This window comes from Kogia breviceps, chromosome 4 (assembly GCF_026419965.1).
Source record: "Kogia breviceps isolate mKogBre1 chromosome 4, mKogBre1 haplotype 1, whole genome shotgun sequence".
Classification (NCBI taxonomy): Eukaryota; Metazoa; Chordata; class Mammalia; order Artiodactyla; family Physeteridae; genus Kogia; species Kogia breviceps.
The window spans coordinates 11,274,488-11,286,833 of NC_081313.1; the positions used below are offsets into that span (position 1 = coordinate 11,274,488).

At 38.3% G+C, this 12,346-nt stretch overlaps 1 protein-coding gene across 1 annotated transcript in view; it reads right to left on the reverse strand.

Annotated features, from left to right (window-relative positions):
- Positions 1-12,346, reverse strand: part of DNAH5 (dynein axonemal heavy chain 5) — a 262,494-nt gene that overhangs the window by 53,139 nt on the left and 197,009 nt on the right. Inside the window, exons 57-60 of the mRNA XM_059062876.2 lie at positions 11,690-11,804; positions 11,260-11,436; positions 5,258-5,461; positions 1,639-1,818 (exon numbers count right to left, since the gene is read on the reverse strand). Coding sequence (XP_058918859.1) covers positions 1,639-1,818; positions 5,258-5,461; positions 11,260-11,436; positions 11,690-11,804 — 676 coding nt within the window. The remainder of the gene's footprint in view (positions 1-1,638; positions 1,819-5,257; positions 5,462-11,259; positions 11,437-11,689; positions 11,805-12,346) is intronic.

The following is a 12,346-nucleotide window of genomic DNA, read 5'->3' on the forward strand; positions in this document are numbered from 1 at the left end:
TTTAAGGAGTGTCCTCAATCTCTCTTTACTTGGGAAGCAGGAGTTCGCAAGTGAAGCCCCTCCAGGAATAAGTGAAGTTAGAGCCCTTGGTCTGTATTTCTTAATATATTGAGCAGAGCTGCCAATGATAACCTGCCCTTTCTTTGTCTTCTACTTCCCTCTAAGCAGTGAATGTGTAGCATCTACAAAACTACATTAATTTTTCTGACAATGGCAAATAGGAGAGACCTGACAAACTGAAAACTCCCGGATGCTGGATGCTCCTAAGGACATAGGGGGAGCGCCCAGGACAGGCTTCTCAGAAGAGAGGCATAGGTTTCAGGCACAAGTAAAAGGCCCCCCACCTCCTGACTGTGTTCCCTTCACTTCCTTCTGTAGGACCTATGTTGTCCTGGGACTGGGTGGAGCCTAAAATGTACAGAATGTAAGGGAGGAGATGTCATCGTTCTTATGTGAGCCTTGTTCAGAGCACCCAGTATTTTGTACTGGTTTCAGCTCATTCTATTTAAAGTAACTACAACAAAATAAAAACTCCCCATTGTGAATTCAACTGTAATTCCCTTAAAGACACTTACGTATGCTTACCCACTGGAGAAATTTGCAAAGGATGCCCTGTACTTTTCACTGGATATGGTTGTTATAATTCAGTCAATATCAGAATGTCTGACTGTGAGCTATGTTGGAGTCTTCAGTGGTCCCCAAATCCACAATGCCCAACAGCATGACATCCACTATTTGCTCTAAAAATCTCTGAGCCAAACAAATCCCTTCTCTTTTAAGTTGCCCTGGGACCCCAAGGGCCTCCACCACTGAATAAATGGCCCTGATATGGGAACAATGAGAAAATAAAATAGACTTGCAACTGTATCCCTATGTTCTTTTCATTCGTGATTATTTTTAGCGTGACTATTAAGTTCCTTGGGGAGTTTATAAGTGTACGTGGATTTTAGTTGATGGTTGAGCAAGATCAGACTTACAAAAAGCAAAATAATCAACAAAGCCATAACGTCTGAGTTCTGAGGCATCAGTATGTCATTTTCAAGACAGGTACTTGCCTCTCCATCTGCTAAAGACTGAGTGTCACTGAATGCTGGGGGGATGTGGACAAATGAAGCTGAGAAATGCAGTTACTCAAAGGGAAACACTGGTATGTTCTCAAATCATTTTAAATAAAGGATGATATTCAGTTTCTTTCCTGAGGGACAAAAGAGGGAGAGGGAATAAATACTATGTTGTCCCTGCAGCCAAGACCAGACACCAGTGACTGTATCCACGCTGCCTCATTCACAGGAGTCCATGGCAGGAGATCTTGGACATTGTTGGTGGATCCTATGCTAGAGTTTCCTGTGTTTCTTTTTTTCAAGTCGACATTGTGGGGAAAAAAGTGTCCAGCAGCCCACAATGGACTTAGTCCCTTGTAGAGAGTCCATGCTTAAGGCTCAGACAATACCGATTGGAGGTGGATTACAGAGAAGAAAGAAACATCCTATGCTCGGCCTGTCTATCGCTAGCTCTCCCTGTGGACTTGAGTACAATAAAACCTGAGGCTTCTGTGTTGCATGAAAGACAAGCCCAGTTGACCCAGAGACACCCCCCCACCGCCAGCACACATGCTACAGTTCCACCGAGGAGGCTTACCTTCAGGGGCAACACCTCTCTGTTTATAGAAAAGAAGGAAGCCATGGCCTTGGTCCAGGAACAAAGCCCCGCTACATTGCCACATACACGTTTAGCAGTTTCGATGTTGTAGGCTGCCATCTCAAAGTAAGGATTCAAAAATTCTATCACTTCTTCATTGATTGTGTCTTTGGGGAATTGCTATGGAAGAATGGAGTAAAATAAAGTCAAAATACCTTTTTCCATGAAGTCATAATCACATTATGCTCACAATGTCACGGAAGCAGTGAAAAAACTGTTAAAACCAAGAATGGATGAATAATATCATATTTTGTTGATATTTCAGGTTATTAGGCAAAAATCATATATATTTAGGCATATGAAATGGTACATATATTTAGCACTGTATATAAAAATGTAAAGCATATATATTTAGACATAAATATTTAGCATTTAGCAGCAACCAAATGCTTAATACATTCAGAGGGAGGTTCTATTAAACTCACCTGAAATGTGAAGACAATAATTTGGACATTAGGCCTTCAGAGTGGTGAATTAACTTTTAATCACAGAACTATCAAGATTATGAGAGAACTGTTCTTTTCTGGAGGGATAAAATTTTAAAATAGTAGCATAAATGGATTATGAGTGCCTTGCTGTATTAAGAGAGAAGACTGGCCAAACAATGAAACTGGATCTTTGAAAAGTGGTGTTTGATCATCTAACCAAGGATGACTAAATATTTTCCAAGTAGAAAGAAATTGAGCACCTAAATAATTCAGAGAAATAAGCCTTCACAGAACATACATAACACGGAGCAAAACACACTTTCATTCAGATCTCTTTAAATGCAAGTTTCTTTTACGAAACTTGAAAAACAGTGAAGCCAGAAGAATATCTGGGAACAATAGAAGGATGGTGGTGACAAAAGGCAAATAGCAAGGTAGCTGCCAAGAGCAGTGGCTTTGCACCAGGTATATAAGGCAAGTGCAATTCCATTGCACATGTTTCAGTGGACAATTTTTAAGCTCCCCCCGCCCAAGGACCACTGCCATTGCACACGCTCAGTCTGATTAATCACTACCTCCTATCCACTCAAGTAGAATGTTACTCCTTCACGGTGGCCCTTACGTCACAGAGGCTTGTATTTTAATTATCTGAAACGAGTCTGTATGGCCCACTGGTTTCAGAAGCTACTTGGTGTTATAGCTGCTGTAAGGCACCTCACAAGATGCTCTGGCCATAGCAGGCACTTGGGCAGTGGTAAGTTAAAAACTGAATGAAAGATGGTGCTGAAGTTACTGCTTGGGTTATGGATGGGGGATGGGTATTCCCAGTTAGTTGTCTCAAGATCTAAATATTAAAGATAAAACAATATAACTGCCAGAAGAAAACACAGAAGCATTTATTCTGCCTTAGAGATGGGCAAAGATTTCCTCAGCAGAACACAGAAAGCACTGTAAGGAAAATATTGATAAATTGGACTATACCAAACTTAAGAATATCTCCTTATCAAAAGACACAATTAATGGAATGAACAACTAAGGCAGAAAGTAGGAGAAGATATTTGCAAACATATAAATGACAAATTACCCATATTTTATAAATAAATTCTACAAAATAATAAAAAATTTAAATGTACAGGAGATCTGTACATTTAAATGTACAGGCACTTAACCAACGAGTTCCCAAGGGGCTCGTAAACTGATGAAAAGATTTTCAGCATCACTTGTCATCAGAGAAATGCAAACTAACCCACAATAATAAGACAACACAACAAACCCATCAGAACAGCTAAAAGTAGAAAATGGTTAAGACATGGAGCAACTTATATACTGCTTGTGGGTATGTAAATCCATCAACAATACAAGGACAAACAAATTAAAGCACATTACAGCATTTCACACTGGTGCTGGTAGATATAAACTTATGAGAAACAATTACTAACTTTTCAGACATTTTACAGACTTGCTAAATACAGCCATTACTTAAAATTAAATTATAAAAACTTACAATTCAATGTTATTTTGAACAAAAATAACGTATAGTCAAAAGTCATCACCTTCTAATTATTTTGCTACATTTTACTATCTACATATTTTAGGTCATTTACATTTATTGTATCTACCCAGTGGGACTATCTTATCACAGCATGCTACCATGTACCTCTTCCCAACTCTACATTCAGCAACATTACTTTGGTAGCTTGAAATCAGCCATTGTGGGGATATTTACACTATGAAAATTGGCAAACACTACAAATCAGAGCTTTTTCTTTTTTCTCACCAGAGAACCAGCTGTTAAACATTTGTCACACACTATTGCATATTCATCTACTGGAAAGCTGTGTAACAATGAAAAGAGAATGAAATACTGTCCTGTGCAACAATAAGAAAGAATCTCACAGACATGTTGAATGAAAGAGGTCAAAACAAAAGAGTTCATATGATATGATTTCATACATGTAAATTTCAAAACAGGTGAAACTAATTATCGGGATAAAGGTCAGAATAATGTTTATCTTAGGGGAGATTACTGACTGTGCTGGGACACAAAAGAGATTGCTGGGGTCTGGACATACAAATCTTGATTTCAGTGTTCATTAATAGGGATAGACATATGTAAATATTCATTAAGCTATACTCTAATTAAATTTTTATTTTATATTGGAGTGTAGTTGATTTACAATACACACTTTAAATTTGTGCATTTTATCATATATAAATGTTACCTCATAATAAAATTTAAAAGATGCAAATTAATACTCAAAAAATTACAATTGAGACTTGTGAAATAAAAATATATATGTACTCATATGCAAATAATACATGCACATATATTTGGGTTCCTTAAAATGATTTTTTTAACTGAAATATGTTGCTGATGATGTTTTAATATGCCTAAAATCTGCCAGGAAAAGCTCTAATACTTACAATGTCTTATATTTGAAAGAGAAATTCTACTCCGAAAAAATACGTAAATATAAGTTGAAAATATGTATGTAGAATATTATTCAGGCTTAAGACAGAAGGAAATTCTGCCATTTGTGACAACATGGATGGACCATTATGCCAAGTGCTATAAGCCAGAGAGAGACAAAGCCTTCGTGGTGTCACTTATAATAGTCAAACTCGTCGAAGCAGAGAGTAGAATGGTGGTAGCAGGAGCTGGGGGGAGGAAGAAAGGGGAAGATGCTGGTCAAGGGTCACTTAGGCAAGAAGAGAAGGTCCTGGGGACCTCCTGTACAGCAATGTGAATACCGTTTACAATACTGTATACTGAAATCTGCTAGGAGGGTAGATCTTAGATGCTCTCACCACAAAAAAACGGAAAAAAAAAAGGAAAAAATGGTAATTATGTGACGTGATGGATATTTAATTGGCTATTTATTGGATTTAGTGGGTGGATTTTGGTGAAATCATTTCACAATGTATTAACATATATCAAAACATCAAGTCATACACCTTAATTATATGAAAGTGTTATTTATCAATTATACCCCAATAAAGATGAAAAAAATTAGTAAGTTAAAAATATGTCCACAGAGTAGATTCTCTTCAGAAACGTCTTCTAGTAAAGGACCCAGACACTCTAATGAAGCCTGAGTCCCCTCCTAGCCCATCATTATTGAACCACCAACCTGTAAATTCTGTAAAAAGTTTCCTGTAGTCATCAGTTTTAAAGATTCCTGCCAGGAAGGAATTGTACAGCCTTTTTCCAGGTCAATTTTCACTGCATTGACTTTCCTCTGAAACAGCAGCAGCACGCAATCCATGATCCTCATGATGAGATGTGGGGGGCGGCCCAGCGTGCGGACAGTAGCAATGTCAGAAGGCTTGATGGTCTGGGGAGAAAAGGAGGTCATCACCCAATCTCAGACAAGAAAAGTGAAAAGAAACCTTTACTCTCTAAAGGCTACTACTTCAACAGAGGAAAGCAAGCATTTTTAAGTTTGATGCCGTCATGGGAGCTAGATGCAGATTTAATCCCCAAGAAAAACCACACATCCCCCAAAGTTCACATTTTTACAATTCAAAGTGACAGCCAAAGGAGATATAGTGAGAGACGTGTTCTCGAGCAGATAAGGAGCTGTGACTTCTCTAAAATTGTAACGACAACTTAGCGTCAGAAAAAAACTGTTATCTGAAAGGAAAAGAATCGTCAGCACTTAAGTAGATTCCAGGGATTCTAAACCAGGAGAACTCCAGAATTTGCAGTGCTTTTTTTACTCATTAGTTATGTAGGTCAAAAATCTGCCTCTCTCTCTTAAGACTTGTCACCCGGCACTGACACTAGTTGTAGCCTCAGCGTTGCCAGATTGAATAATTAGAGGTTTCTTAGCTGGGAACTAACCTTTAAATGATGGAACTTGATAAACAGGAATTTCACTAAGCTCTTAGAAAAGTTCTGTTCCATTTCTAGTACAGAGATTCTTATACAGAAAATTACTTAATAGTCACCTAGACTTGTTGGAGTCGATAACTGCTCTATCAAACTCTTTATGGAATAAACATTGGAAAAATATTAAAGATAAGCACATGAAACTGTCCTATTTCTAGGACATAGTGTACATTCATTCCTTCTAGGTCTTGAAAGCCCTTCTATCCGATTTGTATTGGCATCCCTCCTGTCAAAGAAAGGTACACAACCCCCTTCACATCAGAGCTAATGATCTTTTCTCTGAGAATTGGGGGAAAAAAAGAAGAAAACCACTGAACTGGGTCATTAGAAATGGAACTATCTACTTTGAAAAGGTTTGTTTCAACACACTAGCATTTGTGAATTCTAGACAGCTGGAAGTGAAGGGGAATTTGTGGTAAAGAACTGGAAATTGCAGATAGACCTTAATTTGAGATGCCTGGCTATAAAAGAAAGGAGAGAAATATCATACCTGCCAATAGGGAAAGAAGCATCAAATTAAAGTGGATATAAAAGAGCTGGACATGCTTACTTCACTTTAGCTTTTTATTTGTTTGTTTGTTTTAAAATTTACTTTACTGAAGTATAGTTGATTTACGATGCTGTGTTAGTTTCAGGTGTACAGCACAGTGATTCAGTTATACATATATATGTAATAGTTTGCATCTGCTAACCCTAAACTCCCAGTCGAACCCTTCTCCACCTCCCCCTTGGCAACCACAAGTCTGTTCTCTGTGTCTGTCTGTTTCTGTTTCACAGATAATTTCATTTGTGTCATATTTTAGATTCCACATATAAGTGATATCATATGGTATTTGTCTTTCTCTATCTGACTTATTTCACTTAGTACAATAATCTCTAGGTCCATCCACGTTGCTGTAAATGGCATTATTTCATTCTTTTTTATGGCTGAGTAGTATTCCATTGTATGTATATACCACATCTTCTTTATCCATTCCTCTGTCGATGGACGTTTAGGTTGCTTCCATGTCTTGGCTATTCTAAATAGTGCTTCAGTGAAAACTGGGGTGCATGTATCTTTTCAAATTATAGTTTTCTCTGGATATATGCCCAGGAGCAGTATTGCTGGATCATACGGTAATTCTATTTTTAGTTTTTTAAGGAACCTCCATACTGTTCTCCATAGTGGCTGCACCAATTTATATTCCCACCAAAAATGTAGGAGGGTTCCCTTTTCTCCACACCCTCTCCAGCATTTATTATTTGTAGACTTTTTGATGTTGGCCATTCCAACCCCTGTGAGGTGGTACCTCATTGTACTTTTGATTTGCATTTCTCTAATAATTAGTGATGTTGAGCATCTTTTCATGTGCCTGTTGGCCGTCTGTACGTCTTCTTGGAGAAATGTCTATTTAGATCTTCTGCCCATTTTTTGATTGGGTTGTTTTGTTTTGTTTTGTTTTGTTTTTGCGGTACGCAGGCCTCTCACTGTTGTGGCCTCTCCCGTTGCGGAGCACAGGCTCCGGATGTGCAGGCTCAGCGGCCATGGCTCACGGGCCCAGCCACTCTGCGGCATGTGGGATCTTCCTGGACCGGGGCACGAACCCGTGTCCCCTGCATCAGCAGGCGGACTCTCAACCACTGCGCCACCAGGGAAGCCCCTGGTTTTTTGATATTGAGCTATATGAGCTATTTATATATTTTGGAAATTAAGCCCTTGTCGGTCTCATCATTTGCAAACATTTTTTCCCAGTCTGTAGGTTGTCTTTTTGTTTTGTTTATGGTTTCTGTTGCTTTGCAAAACCTTATAAGTTTGACTAGGTCCTTTTTGTTTATTTTCACTTTAGCTTTAAAAGGGGGAATTTTCAAACAGAATTGGGCTCAATTATGTTAGGTACCCAGGTAAAAAGAGTCCAGGAGAGGAGTATATCTGAAGTGCAACCTATTTCAGCTAAGTATTAGATTCCTGTTTTTTTCTGCAGGCAAAGCAATATGGCTGTTATATATAAATACGTATTTATATATATTTGTGTCAAGTCAGATGAGCATTGACATAGCATGAGAAACATTCTTTGCTGTTACCTTATTTGTTGTGTAGATTTACGTGGCCTGATGCCAAAAGAGAGTTTGGATGTACCCAGAACTTTCTTAGTATAAATTAGTAGTACCAGACTTCAAGATTTCAAAAGCTCATAAAGAGGCAATAGAATGGAGAAAGAACCAATGAAGGAAATTATTGAAAACCTCTCCTATATATCCCCTCACCTTACCTCTGTTCCCACACATTTCTGCACTGATGATTATGTTGAATATTTTAGTGGTAGAAAGTACTAAATTAGAAGGATACTGGAAAATATTTTATAATATCAAAACAAATGCTAAGTTTTTATTTATTTTTATTTATTTTTATTTATTTTTTTTTTTTCAGTATGCAGGCCTCTCACTGTTGTGGCTTCTCCCGTTGCAGAGCACAGGCTCCGGACGCACAGGCTAAGTAGCCATGGCTCACGGGCCCAGCCGCCCCGCGGCATGTGGGATCTTCCCGGACCGGGACACGAACCCATATCCCCTGCACTGGCAGGTGGACTCTCAACCACTGCATCACCAGAGAAGCCCTAAGCTTTTTAAATCTTGGGAAAATGTAAACGTGTAAGAACTGAGATACGATATGCTCAGTTCCCATGATGCTGTTAAGTATCATGAGTTCAATAAAGGTTTAGAAGTTACACAATCATTGTCTTCTCTCTGTTGATCAGAGACTCTTGGTGAAGCCAGAGTACCTTAAAAGGGGTGGGGGGAGGATGAGGTCCAGTATCTTAAAGAGATATCTTCACCCCCAAGTTCACTGCAGTATTATTCACAATGGCCAAGATATGGAAGCAACGTAAATGTCCACTGACGGATGAATGGACAAAGAAAATGTGGTATTTATATACAATGGAATATTATTCAGCCTTTAAAAAAAATGGAAATCCTGCCATTTGCAACAATATGGATGGATCTGGAAGACATTATGCCAGGTGAAATAAGCTAAAAAGAAAGACAAATACTGCACGATCTCATTTATATGTGGAATCTAAAACAGATTCATAGAAGCAGACAGTAGAAGTGTGGTTGCCAGGGACTGTAGGAAGAAGCAAATAGGAAGTGATGGTCAAAGAGTATAAAGTTTTCTACCATACAACCCAGCAATCCCACTACTAGGCATATACCCTGAGAAAACCATAATTCAGAAAGAGTCATGTACCAAAATGTTCATTGCAGCTCTATTTACAATAGCCAGGACATGGAAGCAACCTAAGTGTCCATCGACAGATGAATGGATAAAGAAGATGTGGCACATATATACAATAGAATATTACTCAGCCATAAAAAGAAATGAAATTGAGTTATCTGTAGTGGATAGACCTAGAGTCTGTCATACAGAGTGAAGTAAGTCAGAAAGAGAAAAACAAATACCGTATGCTAACACATACATATGGAATCTTAAAAAAAAAGGTCATGAAGAACCTAGGGGCAAGACGGGAATAAAGATGCAGACCTACTGAAGAACGGACTTGAGGACACAGGGAGGGGGAAGGGTAAGCTCGGACAAAGCGAGAGAGTGGTAGTGTATATATATACACTACCAAATGTAAAATAGATAGCTAGTGGGAAGCAGCTGCATGGCACAGGGAGATCAGCTCAGTGCTTTGTGACCACCTAGAGGGGCGGGATAGGGAGGGTGGGAGGGAGACGCAAGAGGGAAGAGATATGGGAACATATGTATATGTAAAACTGATGCACTTTGTTATAAAGCAGAAACTAACACACCATTGTAAAGCAATTATACTCCAATAAAAAGGTTAAAAAAATTTTTTTAAAAAGAGTACATAGTTTTTGTTATGTGAGATAAATAAATTCTAGAGATCTACTACACAGCATAACGCTCATAGTTATCAATACTTTATTGTATACTTAAAATTTGTTAAGAGGGTAGAGCTTAAGCTGTGTTCTCATCACCAAAAAAATAGTAATAATAATACAGGAGGAAACTTTGGGCATTGAAAGATATATCTATGGCCTTGAAGATGGTGATGGTTTCATAGGTGTACACTCATCCCAAACTCAGTGAGCTATACACATTAAATACATACAGCTTTTTATACGTTAATCTTACCTTCATAAATTGGCTTTTTAAAAGTGGAATGCGGGAGATGAGGTACCCACCAATCTGAGAGACTAAAGACCCTGGAGGACTTCAAGGATTAAGGAGGATAGTTTAGCCAGTGCAAGGAGGGATGGAGAAAAAATACGGAAAGATATATCACATAAAAGAGTAGCGTGAAAACTGGAAAGATGAAAAAAGAAGGCAATATCTTCATTGTCTCAAAAGAGTAAAAATTCTCTTATACAATATGTTGTATATTGACTCAGAAAGCTTAAAGACTTAACTTGGGTCAAAAGCATTTAGAAGTGTTTCAGGTGGTATGCTGAGAAGGTGGTGAAAAATAATAATTATATGATCAAGTAATGATGCATGTTCATTTGAGGTTATATAACTTGAATTAGCAGTGGACAGATCAGCAGTGTTCCATTTCTTCAGCCACATTCTAAGCCAGGAATCAATAACATAAGGCAGTAGTTGAGTAAGACTAAAGTAAAAGCAATCATGAGTCCAAAACTTCTCAAATTGGGTCTTCAAAACTCGACCAGCCCTTGAAGGTGTGGCCTATTTCACTAAACTCAAGATGTTTTCTCTGAACCCAACCTCTTTCCTAATTTCACTATTTCTGTTCTTGCCACACAATCGCACTGAGTAACTGTGTTGGAATTCTGACATTAATGTGGTATGTTAGATCAGTAGTCCTTTATTTGGATAATTCATATACACACTCAGAGAATGTTGTATCTTACCAACCTTCTCCAACATCCGCAATGAATGAGTGAAAAAAAAGCGTTATTTTAGAAATTTTATGTGACTTTCCCAATGTCACATAGCTTATTGGTTACAGAGTTGAAATGAGAACCCAGGACTCCAGATCACCATTATATGACACTGCCCATCATTCATGAGTGAGGAAGATGAGATGTGAAGTGCCACGTGCAATATCTAAAAAATCAAATAACATCTCCAAGCAGAAAATATTACTTGAAATCATTCCCGTAGAAAGAGCTTTCATCTGAAGCGGTAGAACACTTCCTTGTTGTTATTCATCTTTTCTGCCTGAATCTTCCTCCAAGGCCCTAAAAGGTGGCATCTGTTATCTCACAGAGATATACCTGCAAGGCTGCTTCCGCTTCTTCTAACGCTGGCTTTGCTGCTTCCAGTTTTTCCTCAGCAATGGCTTTATCTTTAGAGATCCTATCAACGATGGCCTGGGCTTTGTCCTTCACCTTCTGTACCTCAACTTTGACCTTTTCGGCAGCCTGTGCTTTCACTGTCACTTCTTTTAAGACCTAATTTAATATAAAACAAAAAAGTACATCAAAAATTACCAAAGACCCAGCTGGAAATGCACATTTTTGCCTTGATTTGTTGATTTTGTCCACTTACATGATTCTTCGTACATAGAATTAAGAGTATGGTATTCTAATGGAAGTAAATAATTTGTACTTCCATGGTTATAATTTAGTGAAGGAGCATACATCATTAACATTTATGAGCTGGGAATTCAAAATGAATACGGTCCACATGTCAATGTCTACTCACTGTGTCGGCTTTATCATTGGCCATTTGGAGCTCCTTTTCTTTCACTTCCAATTCTTTGCTCAGGGCTGCAACAGACTCCGAAGCTTCTTTTAGCTTTTCCAATCCAGTATTCATTCTGAGATTAAAAATCCAAGTGGGGAGTGTAAAATGTGTGGTTCTTGGCCACATTTTCTAAGCACTGGTCTACTGATGTATATAGTAATGGCCATATTTGAAGAATAATGTATATACAATAGCAAACCCGAGAGGGCTTGACAAAGAGAGTAAATGTCCAGGCTTGATTCCAGACTATGTTCTTCATGGAACATGTGTGAAAAGAGTAAGTCTGCTAAGAACACTGCGTGACAGGAGGAACAACAGTGTCTAGAATCTCTCTCATGCAGGAAACATGCTTAATGAACTTTAGCTAAAAGACAATAGACTTCAAATGCTTGAAGTCTTATCACGGAGAAAGGGAAATAAATAACTCGTGTTTTTCTAACGAGACCAATGAAGTTAAAAGAAGAAAGATCTGGGATCAAGAAAAGAAACAAATTTAAAGCCATCAGAACAAGCTCGTGAAGGGCCCGACTGCCTGTGTGACTCTGAAATCATGTGATCTTAAAGACAGGAGTCCTCAGAGTCATTCAGTCCAATCACCACCCAGAGGTCCCTTAT